The sequence below is a fragment of the Artemia franciscana genome, chromosome 13, assembly GCF_032884065.1.
Source record: "Artemia franciscana chromosome 13, ASM3288406v1, whole genome shotgun sequence".
Classification (NCBI taxonomy): Eukaryota; Metazoa; Arthropoda; class Branchiopoda; order Anostraca; family Artemiidae; genus Artemia; species Artemia franciscana.
This window is the reverse complement of record NC_088875.1, coordinates 8251649-8276093: the sequence shown is the minus strand read 5'-3', so window position 1 is coordinate 8276093 and position 24445 is coordinate 8251649. Positions and strand designations below refer to the sequence as shown.

Here is a 24445-nt window from a genome sequence, read left to right as displayed (position 1 = left end):
AAAAAGAAACATTTCCCAGTTGGTTTTATATTTCGGTAAAAAAAAAGATGTTTGTCAAAGTAGTGCTTTTTCGCAGTATTTTGTTGTTTTTGAGGATGCAGGTTTTGTCAGAGATGTCGCAAGTAAAGGATTTTATTCAAAGTAAGGGATTTACACGTTTATATGAGTTTCGTGTTTTCACAATAGGTCTTTTGGTTTAAATATTTTATATGGATCATTTTATTATGTTTGATGCTAACCGGTCGTTTGAAAGAGGTTTATAAACCATCTTTTAGTCAATAATACAACTGGTAAAAAAAAACTTCTAGTTTTTGATATTTCAAGATGCACATATTTTAGCTAAAAATGACACATTTTTAGACGCTCACATACAGAGACTAAAAAGTTGGCAACCCTGGGCGAGATCAGTCAATGGTGCTTGTGGACAAGTATGGTTGCCTCATTTACTGTCAATCATTGACAAGTCTTTAATTATTTATAGGAAACACATCAGGGAAGAACTTTTTCAATTGAGGAAGGCCTATCTAGAGCAAAATTTTGCGATGGGGGGGGGGTAATATGCCATGCGCGTCAATAAACAAAATCTTGGAGGGGGGGGGGCAATGTGACAAGGGCGCCAAAAATTGACCAAATTGATGAATTTATTTTAAAAGGGAGAAAACAGAAAAAACATGGAATGAGGGCGCCGGAAAAGATTTTGGGGGCCCAGGGTCCCTCCGCTACCTCCCTCGATACACCAGTGCCATTAAGCACAAGAAAGACACTGAGTTTTTACATAACACTTCAGGAGAAAATAAGATTTTTCTTTGGCTACCTATGACCACAGTAATGTAATTTCTGTGGCTTTTTGCAAAAGGACTTAAGTACACTTTGCCTAATTCTACAGGATAGCAAAATAAAAATGAAAAGACATAATGAAATTTTTTTTCGAAAATCCAAATTTAAGAAACTTTAATTTTTAAAGACTGATTCCTGGTTAATGTTTCGATCGGAATTCGTAGGGGACGTCAAAATCACTGAATTATTCGTTACTTTGAAGACAAGGGACATATGCCGTTTTGGAACACTCATTTTCGGGGGGAAATGGACTTAGGCCCTTTTTGCAGAACGCCATGGATAAGTTTCTTGAAAAGTAGTATTTTTCACCAAAAAAACACACAAAAATATCACTTTTGTCTTTGCCTTTAAATAAAAGACAATTTTAAAGATTTCTGCATATATTTATCTCCACACATATGAATCAAAAATGGAAGTTATGAAAATATTATGAGGGGAAGGAACAGAGGAATGAACAGAAATAGGAGAGACAATAAGCTAAAACATGGTCAGCTAAATGGATCAATTTTTGTTCATACACCGTTGTATCAAACCACGATTTTTTCAAATGCGAGTTCTTTTCTTTTTTTTGTACATGGTGTTTTTCAACCCTTTACATTACTTTCTTGAATGTTTTAACTGATAGATCTTTGGTTTGTTTCTCAATATATATATATATATATATATATATATATATATATATATATATATATATATATATATATATATATATATACTAGCTGTTGGGGTGGCGCTTCGCGCCACCCCAACACCCAGTTGGTGGGGGCGCTTCGCGCCCCCCCAAGCCCCCCCGCGCGCGTAAGTCGTTACGCGCCATATTAGTTACGCGCCATTGTAGTTGTGTCCCTATGTCCCACCTGTGAATATAGATATATATATATATATATATATATATATATATATATATATATATATATATATATATATATATATATATATATATATATATATATATATATATATATATATATATATATATATATATATATATATATATATATATATATATATATGTTTTTAACTACGTAAAACTTGCGAATATACAACATTCTTTGCTGTCCCATTGTCTGTGCATATAAATAGATTGTCAGGTTTACCGACTCTTGAACATGCAACATATAATGGTCCATGGGAAAACAATCCGTATTCAGATCTATACCTCATGATTCTAATGATTGCCCTTGAGCTTTGTTGATGGTGATTGCTAATCGACCATTCCCTGAGTCGCCATCGTCATTTATATATCCCCCTGTGCACCCCGGCGTCCCCTTTGTAGTTATGTCCCTGTGTCCTGGTCGTCATTTATATTCCCTGTGTCCCGGTCGTCATTTGTGTCCCGGTGTTCCAGTCTGTGATTTCTCTTTGAGTGTCCCGGGTGTCATTTATATTCCTTGCGTCCCGGTGTCCCGGTCGTCATTTATATCCCCATGTGCCCCCCGGCGTCCCCATTGTAGTTGTGTCCCTGTTTCCCGGTCGTCATTTATATTCCCTGTGTCCCGGTCGTCATTTGTATCCCGGTGTCCCGGTCTGTATATACATTCGTTTTTTAGTTTTGTTTTTCTCCTTTATTTTTTTCCTTTTTTCTTTTTTTCTTTTTTAGTTTATTTAGATTTTTAGATTTTTTTTTATATTTATTAATATTTTTTTAGTTTTCTTTTTCTCTTATTTTTCAGTTTTTTCCTTTTTTTTAGTTTTTTCTTTTTTAGTTTTTAGTTTTTTTTTGTTTTTTACCTTTTTTTAGTTTTTTAGTTTTTTTAGTTTTTTAGCTTTTTTAGTTTTTTTATTAGTTTTTAGTTTTTTTTTAGTTTTTGCCTTTTTTTAGTTTTTTCAGTTTTTTTAGTTTTTAGTTTTTTACCTTTTTTTAGTTTTTTTTTAGTTTTTTAGCTTTTTTAGTTTTTTTTCTTTTTAGTTTTTTTTGTAGTTTTTACCTTTTTTAGTTTTTTTTCTTCTTTTGTATTAGTGTGAAATAATTCAGACGTCATATGCGGACAAACACGACGTCACTCGACAGACAGACAGACAGACATAACCCACAAACAACTTATTTTTATATATATTTATTCATATTTTTTTAGTTTTCTTTTTCTCTTTTATTTTTCAGTTTTTCCTTTTTTTTAGTTTTTTTCTTTTTTAGTTTTTAGTTTTTTTTAGTTTTTTACCTTTTTTTAGTTTTTTTTAGTTTTTTTAGTTTTTTAGCTTTTTTAGTTTTTTTATTAGTTTTTATTTTTTTTGTAGTTTTTGCCTTTTTTTATTTTTTTTCAGTTTTTTTTTAGTTATTAGATTTTAACCTTTTTTTAGTTTTCTTTAGTTTTTTAGCTTTTTTAGTTTTTTTTCTTTTTAGTTTTTTTTTGTAGTTTTTACCTTTTTTAGTTTTTTTCTTCTTTTGTATTAGTGTGAAATAATTCAGACGTCATATGCGGACAAACATGACGTCACCTGATCCACAGATCCACAGATCCACAGACAACTTATTTTTATATATATAGATATAATGAAAAAAAGAAATCAGCAATGCAACAGCACAAACACAGAAATAAACATACACCATACAAAAAAAATAAAAAAAATAAGAAGAAAGACAGAAGGAGAAAGGAAGACTGTTTTCCTACTTTAGTAATTAATATAGATCAGTACTTGAATGAGGCCTTAATTCTACTCATCCATCCAATTACATAGGTCAAACAGCATAGCCATACACAATCAACCATAAAGATTAATCCAGGGACAGGCAGTCGTGTCGTAAGTAAGTATAAATCGTCATTTACCAAATAATAAAAACAATAAAAAAGACAAATAATTCAGAGGCAACAACCCAACACAAGGACTCATCAGGAGAATACACATTTGCCTATAGGGTTTTGGCTACCCAATTCCCTACCCAGGCAGGTGGCGTTGCCTGGGTAGAACGGCGGTCTGCCTATATATATATATATATATATATATATATATATATATATATATATATATATATATATATATATATATATATATATATATATATATATATATATATATATATATATGTTTCCAAACGTGAAGCAGAAATACTCAAACATCTTTTACTAAATTTTTCATTAGTTTTTAGTGTTTTTTTTTTTACTTCGCCCGTTAATGACATATATTAAGCTTATTTTCAAATAAGTAAGTAACCACAATCTATCTATCCACTCTCCGAACATATTAAAACGGTAGTGCACTAAAAGCATCGTTTACGAGGATGTGAGAGAACAACAAAAGATTACAGTAAAATATAAGGAGTGACATGGAAAATGAGAACGGGTACCAAGAATACTGACAAAAATAATTCAAAGAATAAAACTACATAATATCATGATCCAGAATCAAAAATTTTCATGATCTTAAAAATAATTAGCCAACAGATAGTTCAATAGCTAAATAATTAAAACAACCATTACATTGTTATCATGGTTGTAGCGGTATTAAATTGTACCATTGGAATCGCCATGGTTGAAACTCAATACAGCAGAATTACAACCCCCACCTTGACGAACAACAGAATTTTATTGTCAAAACAAACTTATACGAACTTCGAAGAGAACCCGAAACACCTCAATAATACTATTGGATCCAAAAATTAAATTGTACCATTGGAATCGCCATGGTTGAAACTCAATACAGCAGAATTACAACCCCCACCTTGACGAACAAGAGATATTGCTTTTGCATGGGAAGCACCAACGTGTCCCTTTTTTTCTGTGTCGCTAGTGGGGCACTGGAATATCACAGAGAGTTGTTTAAGGGCTTAACGCCCTCATAGAGTGCCCTACTTCATACCAAAATAGCTTGGGTGCCATTTCTAGATTGGAAACGCCGGGAAGCATGAAAAGAGTACAATCATAATCCCCATGGTCAAAAACCCTAACAGTGAGATTCCCAGCCCCCGGTCTTGCATACTCTCCTTCCCAGCCCCCTTGATAAATCTAAAATGATCTACTAAATAATAGAGCTAGGATAGTTCTAGTAAGCTTCAATCAACAAAATTTTGGGGGAAGGGCCAACGTTTAATCATATCAGGAGGAAGGTAATTTTTTATTCAGTTTTTTCAATGAAAATAACAAGAGGGGAAATTTTTCACTAAGTGCTCTAAAAAGGTATTTTTAAAAAAGCCAGGCGGAGGCAAAACCAGGGGGCATAAGTAGCCCTGCTCCCCTCCTGATTGACCCAACTGGAACTAGCAGACAATTGCAACATCATATAGAAATCTTTAAAACCTAAATTCAAAGCTGCTGATAATATCAACGTGCTTTTTGTAGATTTATAGTTGAAAAAAGCATAAGAAAGCCGGATTGAGTGGTGATAGAAGCTAGAGGTCAAGATAAGCCTATCTTATTATTTCTAGCACGTAATAAACGGGTTTTTGGGAACAGAAAAAAGTATAACAGAACCACAATTAAAACACGACACGGTATTTTAGCGGTTGGGACACTTCGTTGTGGTCGTGTTAACCTAGGTTCGAATCTTGGATAAAACAATTTTTTTAAATGTTAATCTCTTTCTTGCATCCATTCATTTCCAATGACAACTTCTCCTAAATTTTAAAGCCTAAAAAGTAGAAATAATGAAAGTATACTTTCTCATAAGAAGTTCAAAATTCTTTGCAGCATTGCGGCAAAAAATTACATTAATGCTAATATAAATTGCCTCAAATTATCAAGCAGTTCGTAGTAACGAACTGTAGTAAGGAGCGACCCGGCTCAATAGTAACCAAAACTCTAAAAAATAGAATTTTGATACCAATAGCTACATCAAAAGAATCATATTTTAATGCTGACTTTAAACATATAAGTTTCATCAAATTTAATCTTTGTCATTAAAAGTAACGAGCCTGAGAAAATTTGCCTTATTTTGGAAAATAGGGGGAAACTCTTTCTCTTAACTCTATTTTTAAAACGGTAAGAAACTTTAGCGTAAAGTGCGGGGCGCTGAGGAGGAAAAGCCCCTTTCATATACGGAGTAATTTCTGTTCGTTTCAAGTTTTAATGCTGCTCCTTACTTTCATTTAAAAAAACTTGTCTTTTCTTATTTAATTTCTGAACGTTTTTGAATTAATGCATGTTTTGATCTTGGCTCTCCACACATAAATAATTAAAACGAAATTTGCATATTAATTAATTGCAATTAATCGGAAGATTTTGAGAAAAAATGAGCGAGGGAGGAGGCTCAGTTGCCCTCCAATTTTTTGATTACTTAAAAAAGCAACTACAGTTTTAATTTTTTATAAACGTTTTCATTGGTAAAAAATATACGTAACTTACGAATTAATTTACGTAACGAACTTCTATATTCGTATGTTCTTATTGCGTGTATGAAGAGATTCAACCCTCGTCGATACCTCACTCTTTACCCTAAAGCTGAAATTTTGTCCCAATTCCTTAAGAATGAGCTCTGAATCACAAAGGCCGTAGAATAAATAGTTGAAATTGCTAAAAATACTTTAGCGTAAAGAGTGAGGTATAACGAGGAGGTAAGCCCCTCATATGCGTAATAATTTTTGTTCGTTTTAAGTTTTAATGCTGCTCCTTACTTTCACTAGAAAAAACTTTTCATATTTATTTTTTCATTGTTTTTTTTCAAATAATGCTAGAAAATCTTGCGCCACCTTCATTGAAATTCTCTTCCCTCGTGACATGGAAATATCCTCCCACGTACCCCCCCCCCCCTCAAATCTCGCCCCTAAGCAAAAAAATCCCCCTGGAAACGTCTGTACACTTCCCAGTAACCAATCCTATATGTAAACACAGGTCGAAGTTTGTAACTTGCAGCCAATTGAAGACATTCTAGGAGCACTCAGTCGATACGATCGCCCCTGGGGAAAAAAACAACAACAAATAAAAATAAATAAATAAACACGCATCCGTGATCTGTCTTCTGGCAAAAAATGCGAAATTCCACATTTTTGTAGATAGGAGCTTGAAACTTCTACAATAAGGTTCTCTGATACGCTGAATCTGATGGTGTAATTTTCGTTAAGATTGTATGACGTTTAGGGGGTGTTTCCCCCTATGTTCTAAAATGAGGCAAATTTTCTCAGGCTCGTAACTTTTGATGGGTAAGACGAATCTTGATTAAACTTATATATTTAAAATCAGCATTAAAATGCAATTCTTTTGATGTAACTATTGGTATCAAAATTTCATTTTTAGAGTTTCAGTTACTATTGAGCCGGGAGGCTCCTTACTACAGTTCGTTACCACGAACTGTTTGATAATGTGGAATTTTGTATTTTTTGCCAGAAGGCAGATCACGGATGCGTGTTTATTTGTTTGGGTTGTTTTTTTCCCAGGGGTGATCGTATCAACCCAGTGGTCCTAGAATATTGCGAGAGGGCTCTTTCTCACAGAAATGAAAAGTTCTAGTGCCCTTTTCAAGTGACCAAGAAAATTGGAGGGCACCTAGGCCCCTTCCCATGCTAATTATTTTCCCAAAGTCAACGGATCAAAATTCTAAGAGAGCCATTTTATTCAACGTAGTCGAAAAACCTTATAACTATGTCTTTGGGGACGACTTACTCCCCTATAGTCCCCGTGGGAGGGGCTACAAGTTACAAACTTTGACCAGTGCTTACATATAGTAATGGTTATTGGGAAGTGTAGAAAGGTTTTCAGGGGCTTTTTTTGGTTTGGGGGAGGGGTTGAGAAGAGGGAGATATGTTGGGGGAAATTTCCATCGAGGAATTTGTCATGGGGGAAGAAAATTTCCATGAAGGAGCGCAGGATATTCTAGCATTATTAAAAAAAACAATGAAAAAAATAAATGTGAAAAAGTTTTTTCAGCTGGAAGTAAGGAGCAGTAAGAGTCAAACTCAAAAAAAAAATACTTCTTAGCGGTTAATGCAAGCTCTCTTGAGTTATTCAGAGAGTTAGATTCCTGTCGTAAAATTGATTGATTTCTTGACCAGTAAAAGACAATTAAGAACTCTATAAATCAGTTTTTTATTTCCTGTAGACCCCTATCAGATTTTTCTGCTTCCAATCCTATTTTTTTTTAATCGGTTTTATGTTTTCAGTAAAATGCTAGTTTATCAGAATTCTAGAAATAGAGGAAAAGAATGACACGCCAATTTATTAGAAACAGTTTTTAAAATCATGTTGCATAAACTGCGAAACAATATTCTGTGACTCAAGTTTCAACTTGGCTCTTTACTTTGGCTTTTTAAATTGACAAGTGTTATAAATACATGTTCGAGGTTAGCATCGCAAATATGAAGTCGTGTATACCTATGTCATGCAGTGGACAATCCCTTATACGCTTGTAGACTAGATTTAATTTATGATACTAGCCGTTCGACGAAATCAAATCGGCATAAAAAGTCGCATGTTTTGTTTAGCATGCTTTGTTGATACAGTATCATAATGATTATACAAAACATATTTATCTTCGTATTATACCTGTCTGAAAAGAGTAAAAAATAGAAGTTAAAAATAAACGAAGTCAAAAATTTTAAAAGACGAAGAACGTTTAAACTTATTTGAAGGAGGAATGAGGGGGTCACGTAGAATTTTTCAATAAATATTTATGGAAATAAATTGGGCTCATACCCCTCTCTCCCTTCTTGAATCCCCTAACCAACGTTTTAGCCGATATGTAGGCGTGTTTCACCTTCTTAAAATCTGAATTTTGTGAAGATTGTAGAAGCAAAATGCGCAGGCCCCAATAAAAAAAAGCGTTAAAGATATTTTTTTCGTGTTATACTTGTTTGAAAAGAATAAATTTAGTCAGGGTTTAAAAATATATGAAGGTAAGAGGTAAAGGAGAGTGGTACGATCAAATTGAGAAGCAGAAGGCATAGTTTAAATGACATGAATACATAAATGAAAATAAAAAAGAAAAGAAAAAAGAACTGCTGTGTGTGTAGTCAGGGTTTAAAAATATATGAAGGGAAGAGGTAAAGGACAGTGGTAAGATCAAATTGAGAAGCAGAAGGCATAGGCTAAATGACATGAATACAAAAATGAAAATAAAAAAGAAAAGAAAAAAGAACTGCTGTGTGTGTTATCAGGGTTTAAAAATATATGAAGGGAAGAGGTAAAGGACAGTAGTAAGATCGAATTGAGAAGCAGAAGGCATAGTCTAAATGACATGAATAGATAAATGAAAATAAAAAAGAAAAGAAAAAAGAACTGCTGTGTGTGTAGTCAGGGTTTAAAAATATATAAAGGGAAGAGGCAAAGGAGAGCGGTAAGATCAAATTGAGAAGCAGAAGGCATAGTATAAATGACATGAATACACTTTCATACTGCCACAATACTGGCTTTCAAAAACATGTTGCATAAACTGTAAAGTAGTAATTTCTGTTCGTTTTAAGTTTCAACTCTGCACTTTACTTTCATAGGAACCACTTTATTTCGTTTTTTAATTTTTTGGGTTTTAAGAATGTATAGAGTAAACTTATAAAAATTTATCTATCCAGATTAGGCGAAAAAACTAAAGAAGTGAACATGGGTTTTTGCTAAAATAGAGCATTAAACATAGACTTTACATAGCTGACCCCTGGCTCTCCATGACCCCCCTCCAAAAAAAGAGAATACCTTGAAAAATTCTGTAATTTTGTCACGTAAAGTATCATATTATCCTTGGCATCTTTGAGGGAGTTGTAGAGAAAAAATCAGTTATTTATGAAACGTTAGCCTGTGTGAAATATGTACAGATTTTAAGAAAAAACTGAAGAACATTAAAAGAATTTGAGATCTGTAGTCACCAAAATTTATGGAAATTCGTGCTATCATTATTCCAATTTTTCTGCATCAAAGCTGAAAAAAAACGATATACGGGATAATTACAGTCCTCCAGCTTGGTAAACAGGGGAATCCCCTTTATGCATGGACGGACTAAGTACCTCCTTTTCTTCTTTTTTCTACTGAGGCACTAGAAAGTGGATACCTATTTAAAAAAATTGTCTTCAATATGATTTGAACGTAGGTTACCACGAATACAAAGAAAGGTCCAAATTAACTCCTGTAGAGAGGTTTTTTTTTACATATTTTTTTTAGCTATTCCTAATCACTCGTTTATTATATACTAGTAATTTAAATTGACGAGAACAACAGCTTTGAATCCAGCCTTGAATAGTTTAATTTAAATTAAACTGCATCTCTCTACGATGTTCTGGTTGCCTATTAGTTTCGGTAGTGTCACTTGGGAGGAGGGGAATGGGGGACCTTTACCCTCCTAGATGTTTCTTTTCCTACACCCTCGACTCTGAAAAATTGCTTTTGACGTAAACAAACTATATAAGTTTCAATGAGCAAAAAACAAAATTACAATACAACTATGAGTGAAAAAAACGGTGTGGCACAAGATGGAAAACTAAAAAAAATGGTTAGAAACTAACGTTTTTGGATAGAGTAAACCCTTAGATTCTAAGGGTTTTAGAATCTACACCCGGGTGTTAGCTATTACACCCATTCTTAAAAACAGAAACTTTAAAACGAATACTGAATATTACTATAACGAAAACTTTAAAAACGAATAGTGAGCATTACTATAGGTGGATTAGTATTATTCGCATTATTGTACCAGTATGGATTAGTAATGTGTTAGTGTGTATTAGTGTAAAACGTATTATGGAAGTTTAAAAAAAGAATGGACCCAGCAAACCCCAACAGTTGTTATGTCTTAATATAGTTACAGTACAGTAGAAATTCTCATTGAGTAAAACTACTGCAAGATATAATCCTAATTAAACTCATATGTAAGTAAAAACAAAAATCCTTAAATTTAAAACATAGTTGCTTCCTGGCAATTCGTAAAAAATACGTTATAAATGTAACTAATGTAGTAATTCGTAAAACGAATGAAACTCAGCGTAAACTGCTGATCGTTGTAAAAGTAGAAATTCTTAAATAATTTCTGAGACCACACTGGCTTATCATGATCACTCATAAAATCGTGACGAAAGGAAGAAAACGAGGACAACAAACAGCCAGTGAAAAAATTGAAAAAATGCAAATATCTCGGATTATTATAAATATGCAATAATACAAATATAATATTATCTAATTTAAATACAAAAAATAAATATAATAAACCAAACCAAGAAAGCTAATCCAATTTGTGCAAAGATTTTCTCCATTTAGGATAGTCTAAGAAGAATTAAGAAGAACAATCCGGCCTATTAGTTGCAACCAGTGCTTGGTCACTCGAGGTAGAGTAGGAAACATGACACTTGCAACTAGAGGAGGAAAAAAAAAACAACAGCAAAAAAGTTACATTAACAAAAATAACAACAACAGCAAAAGACGAAAAGAAGAAGGCAACTCACTTGATGTCCTTCAGCAAAATCACAAACTTAATTGGAAAAATACCCTAAAAGAGAAACAAAGATCTTTCATGAATGTCTTCGAAGCATCCTAACAAAAAAATAATAAAAAAAAAAAAATACCAAAAGAATAAAGAAGAAGGTTTTACCACCCATGGACTTCGTCCAATTGTCTCAAATAACAGCATCGTTACCTGCATATTTAAGACCAATTACGGGTCAGAGAAATAATTGCTCAGTTTTTCAAGAGAAAACTACCTACGTTTTTCAGAGTCAGGGAAATATTGGGGGGCCATACCCTTTGCCCCCCCCCCCCCCTGCATTCAGCCCTGTTTTCATGCACGAGATGTTTTTCTTGTGTCTAAGTGATTATGCTTTTACCCAGATTTTTAGTTTTGTTTCTTTTTTTTAATTGTTTCTGTCCTTTTATTTTGGTTTCTTGCTTATTTTGTTACTGTTTTTACTTTTGTGTTTGTTTTGTTTGATTGTTTTGTTACTGTTTTTTATTGTTTTATTTTTTTATTTTGTTGGTTTGTTTTTGTTGTTTTTTTGTAACCGTTTTTTTTTTGTTTTGTTGATTTTGTTTTGTTACTGTTTTTGTTTTTTTGTACTTTTGTTTACTGTTTTTCACTGTAGCATGCATGCATTTGAAGGGACTGAATAATCTTCTTCCTAAGATTGACCTGAAAGACAATCCCATAGATTTTTTTCAAACTTTAAAATTAATATCATCCAAATTAATGTTTTTCAAATATTATACAGAAAAACAATTATTATGTTTAATTGAATAGCGACGAAGACCATACTGCCTGTCCATATCAAACAAAAACAACTTAGAAACAACAGGGAATTTTTTCCTAAGACAGTGGATTAAATTCAGTGGGTATTTCGGCCCTATGTCCAAGGGCCATCTTCAGCACAACACCGGAATATATATATATATATATATATATATATATATATATATATATATATATATATATATATATATATATATATATATATATCAAAATGTGAACTTACATCAAAATGTGAAAATTAAAACCAAAAACGTTTTTAAAAACTTTTTAAAACGGCCCTAGCATCCTTAATTCAACGAAGTTCAACCAGGACTGATAAACAAAATGATGTGAGACGATAAATTCATTCAAACCAAACAGAATAAAAATAATTAAATACAAGTTTTCGAAGCTAATCTTGCTTTTTTGGCAGCTTGCCTCAAAGGCCTTTTTGCAACTAGTTCAATACTATCATGAATTGGTTTAGCAAAATATTTTGTTAGATCATTTTTAATTAAATTTGAGTACAAAGAATTTAGTGAATACTCTCCCAAGTCCCTATTTGAAGAAATATTATTATTTATTTTGAGACTAATTTCGATTGATTCCCGAACCGCCTGTTTTATCCCCAAATCATTACTAATGAGGGAAGATTTTCAAAAAGTATTGTATGGGAGGGATTATTAAATAGATTCCAGGCTAGAGCAGAATCAAAGGAGTTAATACAACTATAAGAAATTGGTGCTTTGTCTATGTCTTCTTTATGCTGCCGTAGCCGTTATTCTTGATTCTGATGGATCCTGCCAACATAGTAGTTGCCACAATCGAAGGGAATTTTATAAGCCCCTCTTTGGCGAGTAACTGGGGTTTTATCTATATCGGAATTTATGAAATCTTGGATTTTAAAATTATTAATGAAAACTAATACAGATTATTTTTTGTGCAAACATTTTTTAATTTTGTTGTGATTTTTGGAATGTACAGAAAATAGATAGTATTTGAGGGCTTAGCAGGAGCCTCAAATTGTGATATTTCTTCGATTTTACCGGATTGTCTTTTTAGTGTACGGTTAAATATATTGTTTACAAAAGGAATGTACTTGTACTTGTAGCGGGACCAGACAAGGACGCCTCACCCGGCATATAGAAGACTACGTATGGTTGACTCCATTTGTCACGATCTTGTGCCAACTCTTCAGCAAATCGGAGCCGGCAGCTCTCCCACTTTCTGCCAAATCTTCGAAATCCACCAACGGGGTTGAGGCCGTTTTTGACAGTTGCCCACCAATCTTCAATTGACCGCAAGGTCGCCTGCGCCAATCTGGCAACGGGGCAGCTAGAAGCACTTGCTTTATGATGCAGCCATTGGGTCTGCTAAGCACATGACCAAGCCAACGCAGTTTTCTCTGTTTGAGAATCGTGGCGGCGGGTTCAATTTTACCGCAGTAGCGCACATCAGCATTTGAGACTCTGCCGGAGTATCGAATCTTCAGGATTTTTCGTAGACAGCGGTGGTCACAGACTTCCAAACCATGGAGATGACGCACCTTCAGTGGCCAAGTTTCGACTGCATAGAAGAAGAGGACAGATCTAACAGCCACTTTATACACAGAAATTTTTGTCTTCATGCTGATCTCCTGCCAGTTCCACAAATGGCGGCGGAATTGTGAGAAGATTGCCTGGGCTTTGTTGATTCTGCTCTGTCCGTCAAGGTAACAGCCTCCACGAGGGTCTATTGCTGAGCCAAGATAGGTGAAGTCTATCGACTATTTCCAATTCTTCTCCGTAAAGAACAAGCTGATAATCCGACTGTATATTTAGATCCATGACTTTAGTTTTGGCCATGTTGATCTTCATACCCAGTAGCAGAGAGAAATGTGCTATTTCATTTAACATTGCTTGGGCAGTTGCTGGATCAGCAGCAAGAGCGTCGATGTCATCCGCGTAGTTCAGGTCAGTCACATTAATGCCCAATCCCATAAAAACACCATCAAAACTTGAGAGTGCCCTTAGTAGATTTTTGCTTTAGATTTTTGTGAGAATTAAACTTTGTGATGAGTTTGTGACTATTTATAATTATATTTACGTTAACTGATTGACACTAATCTACAATTTGCAAGATTAGTAAATTTTGTAAACCAAAGTCTTTCGATTATAGTGACCGTAAGGGTCGGTTTAGTCGTATTTAGTTCTAATGTACTTAATTACTTTAATTTTCATTTAAAAATTATAACTCTATTATAATGTATTACTATATTACTTTATTATAATCTATTATTTCAATTCTAGTTCTAATGATTATGTTCTAATTCACTTTAATTACGCTAAAGTACAATCAAGCCTAATCTGACATAGGCTATTCAATCATATCATCGAAGTGAAAGTTCTAAAACTTGTTTCAAATTTAGATTGTGGTTCTTAAGAGTGCAGGATTTTAATATTTTAGTATCCGCATTATTTTTTCATTTACTAATTTATTTGTTTTATTACTTTTCTTCATTTATTTATACTATAGACAAATTTGTAACTATCCTACGAAAAACTTACTATCGACAATCCTACAATAACTAAACATCAAAAACTTAGCGATGAAACCCAAATATTGATTCCCTGACAAAAACAAACTTTGAGCATACCAAGACCATACCCAGGATTTTGATATTAATCAGAAGTAATTTTGACTCCCGCAAACTTCATTTTTACCACATTACTTTAAAGCCACGTTTTCAATTGTCATCTAACAGACAAAATGCTAAATGAATCAGCCAATTGAAAACTATTTTTCTATGCTGTTTTAAATAAAACAGTTTTCTCGCAGTCTTATCGCTTGTTTTTCTTTTCGGTTCGTCCAGAAAACTCCAAATGAAAGGAGGTTTAATATCCTGCTTATAACGTCATTCATAACTTCCTGATTACACCCACGAAATCTAAGTATTCATTTCAGAAAACTTCCTCATCGTCTTGCCATCTGAGATTTTTTTTTCTATTTTACATAAAGATGGCGTTAATAGTTAAAAATCCACTGGGAAGAGAATGCCTGTACTTTATATATATTTTCTTTAATACAAAGTTATTTCAATGGCAGAACTGGATTTGACCTTTAACAGTTTCTGAAACTTGATTTTGACATGCTATTTAGGTCCGGCCGCACTACTTTAAGGTGTAACCAAGATATCCATTTGTTAAAACATATTAACAATGAAATAGAATATACTTCTATTCATGAGTAATATGTATAGGGGTATAGGGTATAGTAATATGTATAGGGGTATGAGTAATATGTATAAGGTAATATGTATAGGGGGCAATATGGCAACCTCATAAATAGCCATTTGCTCTCTGTTCCTGAGCTGTTTTATGGTGGTTTTTAATTCCCGGTAAAGAGCCCCCTAGTTACCTTCACTAAATGAGGCAGATTTTCAATCTATGATGAAAAATCACCCTACCCAGCCCCTCCCCCAATTCTGAATAAAGTCGCAACTGAGCCTACGCTTGTTACGCTGAACCAAAAAAAGAGGACATGTATAGAAGGTTATGGTTTGTATCTATAGTCCAATAGACATGTATACTCTTAGTTTTCGTGTACTGAATTTTTCGCATTAACTACAAGTCCTTAAGGCGTTTAGCATTAAGTACGATTTGTCGCATCATATATTTGTACATAGTGTCCAGGAAGCATCCGCACCCTTTGTGAAATAGGGAATTTTTTCTCAAAAATTTTCATTTGCATTTGCAAAATTTTCATTTTTCATTTCATTGTGGACATGATTACTATCTTTTTTTTCACAGATAACGTTTGTATCAGTTCCAATTTCTTAGTTTAAGAATAAATATAAAAAATTCCAATGACAAGTAAATACTTAGTAGTGTAGTTTTATCTAACGGTAGTTAGTATAAAAAAAACTGTAGTTAGTTATTAATGCAACAGCCATCTGGAACTATATCTGTTTATTTACCTATATCCGTAACTAACTACATTAACCCTGCTTAAAATGTACACATAATAACGTTAAAAAAAGGGAGGGGGATGTTTGTTTGACAGTTCACCTCTCTCCCTCCAGCATGAGAAAAAGTGGAATTTTATTATTGAATCCGAAATAAACATAAATTTTTTATCATGCAAAAGTTCTTTCTTAAAACGTTTCTCAACCCCTGAGAGGATGCTAGTAGACATCACTAAGCATATTTAAAGAAATAGAAGTTAATAAAAAAAAAAACTTACTCGAATGGACTCATTGCCTTCAACAAATCCACGACACCAGTCTGGAAAGTGTTTAAGATTAGATATAAATAAACATAATTTAACTACACATGATCTATAATGAAAAAAGAAATCACCAATGCAACAGCACAAACACAGAAATAAACATGCACCATAAAAAAAGAATAAAAAAAAATAAGAAGAAAGACAGAAGGAGAACGGAAGACTGCTTTCCTACTTAGCAATTAATATAGATCAGTACTTGAATGAGGCCTTAATTCTACTCATCCATCCAGTTACATAGGTCAAACAGCATAGTCATACACAATCAACCGTAAAGAATAATCCATGGACAGGCAGTCGTGTCGTAAGTAAGTATAAGTCGTCATTTACCAATTAATAAAAACAATAAAAAAGACAAATAATTCAGAGGCAACCACCCAACACAAGGGCTCATCAGGAGAATACACATTTGCCTATAGGGTTTCGGCACTTTAAATTCCCTATCCAGGCAAGTTCATTCCCTATGGTATTCCCGTGCTAGGTATCATCCCCAAAATATATGCCAATGAAAAAACAAATGTAAAACAACGAAGTAACTCCAGAACTAGCATATTATACCATGGTTTTGTTCCTCGTGTATTTATATTAATCTGAATGAACATACCAATCCATATACTGAACAATTATTAACAATTTTACGAACAATCATATACGAACAATTAAATTTTAAATCTAACTTTCAAAACAAGTCTAAATCTAAATCTTACAAAACAAGTTGTCCTATTAATTTTAATAGGAATTACAAATTAACAAATTACAAATTAATTACATTCTTATGTAATTAATTGCCATAAAATTCAATTTAACCATTAATTATGATGTAATCGGAATTTAGGGATGTGGTAGGGAAATAAAAATGTCTCTGATGCTGATTATTTGCACAAACTAACTACACAACCAAAACTGATAATGCAAACAAATATGTACATTTCCAGGATCTTTTTCCTGGAAATGCAATTTTAAAATAACAATTATAATAATATAGAGCACATAAATTATAATATAATAACAATTATAATAATATAGAGCACATAAATACGCAAAAGGCCTAGTCTTAATTGTGTAACACATATATGCTGTTTCGTTACACGCTAAATAATAGCTTAATGGTCGTAACGAACAAATAAACGTTCAAATGGGTACAAAATCGTCCTGAGCAGAAATATTAAAGCATTAAAAATAACAAATTACTACTACTACTACTAACAACTCACTACAGCACGAAGCCGCCTGAGACCAACACGGCTAAGTACGCACGCTTCTCCTCCATCCATATCTATTCAAAGCCTCCCTCTTTACACCCTCCCAAGAAGTTCCCATTTCCTTTAAATCTTTCTATGTGACATCTTCCCACCCTAGACGAGGACGACCTGCTTTCCGTTTACCCCTACACGGTTGACCGAAAAGGACAATCATCGACAATCTGTCATCCTTCCTTTGCAGAACATGCCCTAATTATCTCAACCTTTCTTTCATTATAGCCCTAGAAAACAGGATTGAACCACACTTTTCGTGCAGTCTACTGTTTGAAATACGATCAGTCAGCCGGGCACCCAGAACAATCGGTAGGCAATTTTTCTGGAAAACATCTAGTAAATCTTCATCCACTTTTCCCATGCTTCAGAACCATATTTGACAAATGTCATCACTGTACATTCCAATATTCTAATTTTGGTTTGCAGACTTATCTTCCTATTGTTCCAAACTTTTTTTTATTGAGAAAAAACATCATGAGCCTTGGCTATTCTACTTTTAAGATCTTCACTGCACTCACCGTCTTTACTAGTAATACTACCAAGGTAAATAAAGGTAATACCTGATCAATCTTTTCGTTACCAAACGTCACCTTTTCATCTTCACTTATTCCCAGCCTAGTGACTTAGCCTTCTTAACATTAATTTTCAAACCAATTCTAGCACCCTGAACCCACAAAACCTCTAAAAGTTCATTCATTTTGCTCACACTTTCATCTAATATGCTAAAAATCATCAGCATAATCTAAGTCCAGGAGAGCTTTTCCTCCCCATTTGATTCCGTGGTCCCCCATTGCCTTTCCTGTACACCTTCAGACAAAGTCCGTCAAAACGATCCGTATAGAAGGGGATAGAAAATAACCCTGCTTGACTCCTGATTTAATACAAAACCAGCTACTGACCTCATTTCCTATCCTAAAAATAACATATTCATACAGAACAAAATAATAACTTCCATTTCATTCATTAGATTTGTCTGACACAGTTCAATAACTTGGTTCATCCGAATTCTTGAGTTGTAAATTTCTTCTCTGATATTGCCTAAATTTAAGTTGAATTTCTAATGAAGGTGCCAATTCTTCTTATTTTTCTGATTGCAAAAGGAACGCTTTTGAATCTTTAGTTATATACTTGATTGGTCATATCTCCCCATATAAATGACGTGTTTTCGATGTAATACCTTAAATTAGGTATTTTTTTTCCAAGACCACACCTAATTTAATTTATTAAGTCAAACATAAGTGGTACTAATCAGTCAATCCAAATCAATTAATCAATTAATTTCAATCACCAAAATCATAAAACAAAGTAATTGCACATTCCTCCCCGCATGGCCAAAAAGCCTGGTAAATTAGCACGGAACAGACCAACTACCTACGCTACATAAAACTTGACAGCACAAACTTCCAAAGAATATAAAGAAAAGAAAGAAAGAAAAGAAGCCCATTAATTCAACGCCATGAGCAAACAAGAATGAGCAAGAATGAGCAAACAATTTGCTCAGATGAGCAAACACCTAAAATGTGAGTTTTATCTCAACCAGATGAATAGTATATTAAAAACAAAATCAATCAGGCATTTTCTTTGTTATTATTTTTTTAATTAATTTAAGGTATTAAGTCAAACATAAATGGTTTTAATCAGTCAATCCAAATCAATTAGTCAATTTACAACTACCTACGCTACATAAAACTTGATAGCACAAACTACCAAAGGATATAAAAAAGAAAAAAAAACAAAAGAAGCTCATTGATTCAACACCATGAGCAAACAAGACTGAGCAAAAACGAGCAAACAATTTGCTCAGATGAGCGAACACCTAAAGTGTGAGTTTTATCTCAACCAGATGAATAGTATATTAAAAACAAAATCAACCAGGCCTCTTCTTTGATATTATTTTTTTTTTACGAATAAAAAAAAACGAATCAAGTACATTCATCTAACTAGCACATGTTCTGCAGACTAAGTTTGCTCCAAGAGGATTCGATACCTTAAACATCATTTTGTGAGACTTAACGTCGGCTGACTGTCTCAAAGGCAGAGGGTCTATTAGCGAACTCTCCCAGTGGACTACATATCATTGAAACCTATTGAAATTTCGTGATTTGATTACGAAATTTAACCGAAAAGACAAAGGAATTGTGTCGGCAAAGTTTTTAATCAAAGAGGGTTGTACCACAGAAAATAGAAAGAAGTGTCAAACTGATCAAATGACATTTCTTTTAAGAAGGCATTTTCCTAGCAGGCATACTAGAATGTTTTCAGGGACAACCTTTTCTTGAACTTAAAAGGAAAAAAATTCTGCTCCGTTTGATAGAAAAAAACAACAACTAAATTTGCACTTTTTAATGAAATATGTTTCTCTAAAAAAATATATATATATCTATGTCCGGCACAAAAAAAAAGAAGTTATATGGTTTTTCTATGATCTCAGGGAAAATATATGTCGACTTTTATTTTTCTGCCGTTTGTTTGGATTGATTATCCAAGCTTTACAAGTTATGACAAGACCTCCCAAACAACTCCAAACAGTCTGGCCACACAAACTAAAAAAGTATATAATAGACGAGATGGCTGATTCTTTATGGTATCAAATCCCAGAGGAAAGTGAAAATTAATTACAAACTATTCCGAATCCAAATTTTAAAAACCGATTCAATTAAAATCTAAATTTTTGCTGCATAAAAATTAAATTCAATTAAAGGGGTTTTGAACGTGTTCTAGTTGTAATGTGTTCTAGTCGGGTAATGCTGTAATGTGAGTGCCACCACAGCCGTATTCAGGAGGGAGGAGTTATCGGATTTCAGTGTTGGTCTAGAAATCTACTTTGTGTCAGTTAAATTTCTTTTCTTTTACAAACCAAATTAGCCTGTGTAACATATTTACACTGTTTTAGCTCAAGGTTTGGTGCATTGCTCTCTCGAAAAAATCGCCCCAGAAAATATCGCCCTATCCGAAAATTGAGTAGCCAAAGGGAAATTGCGACAATGAAAACAATGAAGAAAAGAGAAAGCAATTCTCTCTTTTTCAAGAGTATGAAGAAGTTGGATTACTAGTTTTATTTATTCTCACGAACAAATACTACTATTACTTAAAACGCTGTTTTAAAGAAATTAAAATTAAATAGTTTTCCCCTAAGCATAAACGATGATTTTTTTTTTTATTTTAAACGCATTATGGCTGGTCAAAGAAACGAATTTTTCTTGCCAGGTCAGGAAGAGGAGTGAACCGAATCTTTTCTACATGAACATATGTTAGAGTTTATCTTTAATCTTGCGAGTAATTGTGTTGCGGAGCAACACTACTGCTTTAGTATTTTTTTTTTTTTTTTCACCGTGATCAGCGACCTGTAGCTCCGAAGTGGTAAGAGTTAAAAATTTGAGATTTTTCAGAGGGAAGGGAAACGTGAAACAGAGTAAGAAAGTTCCAGAGAAGTTCCTAAAATTTCTAACAGTTTTCCATAAAAAAAAATAAAACCGTTTTTTTCTTAGAAACTGTGCGTTCGATGTTTGGCGTCAAGTTAAGACGACCCTAGCTTCGGAAATAAACTTGTTAGAAATACAGTTATGCTGAACTCATGTAGAACTTTCATTTGTCTCTTCGAGAACCGGAGCACAAAATTCCGTAGCTCTTACAGATTTCCCGGAAATAATTCCGGAAAAGTCCATCTCGTTCCGATTTTTTTTGGAATTTTCTCAAATTTTCGATTTTGATGTTTCTTATATTTTTATCGGTTCGACAGGTCTCGATCTCCTAACAACTGGAGCTTACAATAGTTTCTTTGGGTTTTTCTATTTGGAAGTTTTGTCATGCCCTCGGGGCAATTTAAATTTGTTGGTGAATTTGGTTTGTTTTATATTTTCCTAGCTTAGACAATCAAAAGTTAAGCAGAAAACTATAAGACGTTATTGGCGTCATGTTAAGACAGCCCTAGTTTCGGAAGTAAACGTTTTAGAGATAAATAATCATGAACTCATATAGAACTTCTATTGATCTTTTCGAGAACTGAAGCATGAAATTCCGTAGCTCTTACAGATTTCCCGGAAATAATTCCGGAAAAGTCCACCTCGTTCCGACTTTTTGGAATTTTCTGAAATTTTTGATTTTGATGTCTATTTTATTTTTATCGAGTAGTGCTATGAAAGTTATGCAAGAAGAAGTGAAGTGTTCTTTATAACAAGTTGCTTCGTTCTCTTAGAAATAATTTCCGAAGTTTCGACGTGCTCGAAATAAAACCATATCAAAGATGCTTCAAGATAACAATCGAAGCCGCATTAGAAAAATGTCCTTTGAAGGACATAATGGAGACTGTTGCTCCGCAACTGTGTCCCGTAGGGCAACAGTCTGAATTTATTTCTCGTCAAAGAAATAAAATTCTCACATTGATCCCAGATAGAAGCAAACCAAAATTTGGCTTAACTTAAACTTCTTAAACTTTTTTGCATGCTGAGCAATGGTCTGCGACTCTGAGAATTTTTTTTTATTAGATAAAATTTGGCAAACCTGGCTAAAGGTAAAAAACTGAAAACTTTTTCGTATGTTGAGCAATGGTCTGTTTTGTGCAGGTTCTGACCTTCCGATTCACAGCCTTCGCCTGGGAATGCAAAGTATGGTTGGGGGTAAATCATCCGACACTTCCCGTGTCCCCAGCCCCCCAGATTTCTCCAGTTATGCATTTAGAGTTGGGTCGACTCTGGCTGAGCTTACAGAGTCACACCATTCACCCTGTCCCAAAACAAATAACCAGTGACACGAAGACGCAAACCCCTAGCCTCAGGGTTTCACGGGACTTAACGGGACTCATAAACCAAGGCCAAATCTGGCTCTCGAAGCTAAGTTCGATTCCTGTTAGAGACTATATTTATTCTCAGGAGTAAAGACTCCTTTGAGCGAAAAGCAAAAACTATATTTATCTAAAAAGGTACTTACCGAAAATCAAACGCAAAGATAAACAAGAGCTCATATGGCACTTGTGACGAGGCCGGAAGAGCCAGGAGCTCATATGGTATGAGCTCTAGTAAAATTCTAAGAATCAATAGATTGATTTAAAAGGAAAATCAGAGGCTTAATGCCAGTCGGGATTTAAAATAAGAGCTCTGAGTCACGAGGTCCTTCTAAATGACAAAATTCATTAAGATCCGATCACCCGCTCGTAAGTTTCTAATTTTTTCTAATTTTTCCTCTCCCTTCAGCCCCCCAGATGGTCGAATCGGGAAACGACGATTTCTAATTTAATCTGGTCTGGTTCCTGATACGCCTGCCACACTTCATTGTTCTAGCTTACCTGGAATTGCCAAAACTAGCAAAACTGAGACAGACAGACAGACTGACAGACCAACTAACAGAATTTCCGATTGCTATATGACGCTTGGCAGATGCCAATTGGCATAAAAAGAAAAGTAGGGTGAACAAAAGTACAGCCTACACAAAAGTTTCCCCAAAAGGAAACTCAAAGTTTTCCAGAGAAATTGCCTACAGATTATTTTGGGTACTCGACTGACTAACCATATTTCAAACAACAAGCTGTACAATAGGTGTGGTTCAATCTCACTTTTAAGGGCTATACTGAGAAAAAGGTTGAGATGGCTAGGGTACATTCTGCAGATGAAGGATGACACATTACCAAAAATTATCCTTTTCAGCCAACCGTCTATGGCCATACAGAAAGCAGGTAGTCCACAGTTGGGGTGGGAGGATGGCGAAAGGAAAGATTTAAGGAAAATGGGAACTTCCTGGGAGGGTTTAAAGAACGACGCTTTGAATAGATTGGGATGGAGAAGGAGCGTTCATAGTTGTGTTGGCTTCAGGTGGTTTGATGCTGCAGTGAATTGTTAGCAGGAATAGTTAGCAATGAAATTTTTTTTCAAGTGCATAAACAGGGAATTTTTATTTATTTTAAACATACTTTCACCCGTCAGAGAAACAAACTTTTATTGTTGATACAAAACAGAAGCGGCCACAGACCTTTTAATTTTATTGAGCAAGGCTAAATTGGGCTGTCATTCCTGTAAGAGTCTTTGTTCTCACGAGCAAGTACCTTTTTGAATAGCTATAGTTCAATAAAAAGCTACTTTAATACACTTTCTGATCAAACATTTCTGCCAGTGCATAAATAGAAAAATTTTATTCATTTTAAACATGTATTTGCTGTCCAGAGAAACAAACTTTTATTGTTGATCCAAAACAGAAGCGGCCAAGTCTTGGCCTACAGAGACCTTTTAATTTTATTGAGCAACGCCAAATTCGGCTGTCATTCCTGTAAGAGCCTTTGTTCTCACGAGCAAGTACCTTTTTGAATAGCTATAGTTATTTAAAAAGCTACTTTAATAGACTTATCGATCAAACATTTCTGCCAGTGCATAAATAGAAAAATTTATTCATTTTAAACATGTATTTGCTGGTCAGAGAAACAAATTTTTGACGTTGATCCGATCTATTGTTTTTGAGCCTATCTTTTCATGCGAGCAAGTACAGCCTTGAATAGCTATAGTTATTTAAAAAGCTACTGAAAAGAGATTCTAATTTAAAGTTTCCCCTACTTCCCAGTTCTCCATTTCCAGAATTTTTATTAATTTTACCCCATATTTGATTGTCAAAAAATTAATTTTGAAGATTGACCCAAAACAGAAACGAGCCATATCTCGGCTTTCTCACTGTTTAAAAGAATTCCATGATAAACTTCTTAAAAACACATTTTTCCGAATGCTTTCAAAAAAATATGATAAGAATTACCTTGACATTCTTCTAGGATGCAGATACGATCCCCAAGTTTAAAGCTAAGCCGATGTATTCCATTTTTGTTGAAGCAGGCAACAGCTGAAGAAAATAAATCCTGATTAAAACGATATAATTCAAGACACAAGAAAAAAAGGAATGAGGTAACATCGAAAAGACAAAATAGATAGTAAAAATTTCATTCATGATTCGTTAATTTTTTTTTTATTTTTATTATATTATTTATTTAACAGTCCAGTTTTGAGCCTTATTCTTCTTCTTCTTTCATCGCCAGGTTAATAAACATAAATTATTTTTCA

At 33.8% G+C, this 24445-nt stretch overlaps 1 protein-coding gene across 2 annotated transcripts in view; it reads right to left on the bottom strand.

Moving 5' to 3' along the window:
• The window catches only part of LOC136034477 (dedicator of cytokinesis protein 3-like), a 386199-nt gene that overhangs the window by 352742 nt on the left and 9012 nt on the right, over positions 1-24445 (bottom strand). For both annotated transcript variants that reach the window (XM_065715690.1, XM_065715689.1), the window contains exons 2-4: positions 24144-24227; positions 16117-16157; positions 11120-11163 (exon numbers count right to left, since the gene is read on the bottom strand). In XM_065715690.1, coding sequence (XP_065571762.1) covers positions 11120-11163; positions 16117-16157; positions 24144-24227 — 169 coding nt within the window. The remainder of the gene's footprint in view (positions 1-11119; positions 11164-16116; positions 16158-24143; positions 24228-24445) is intronic.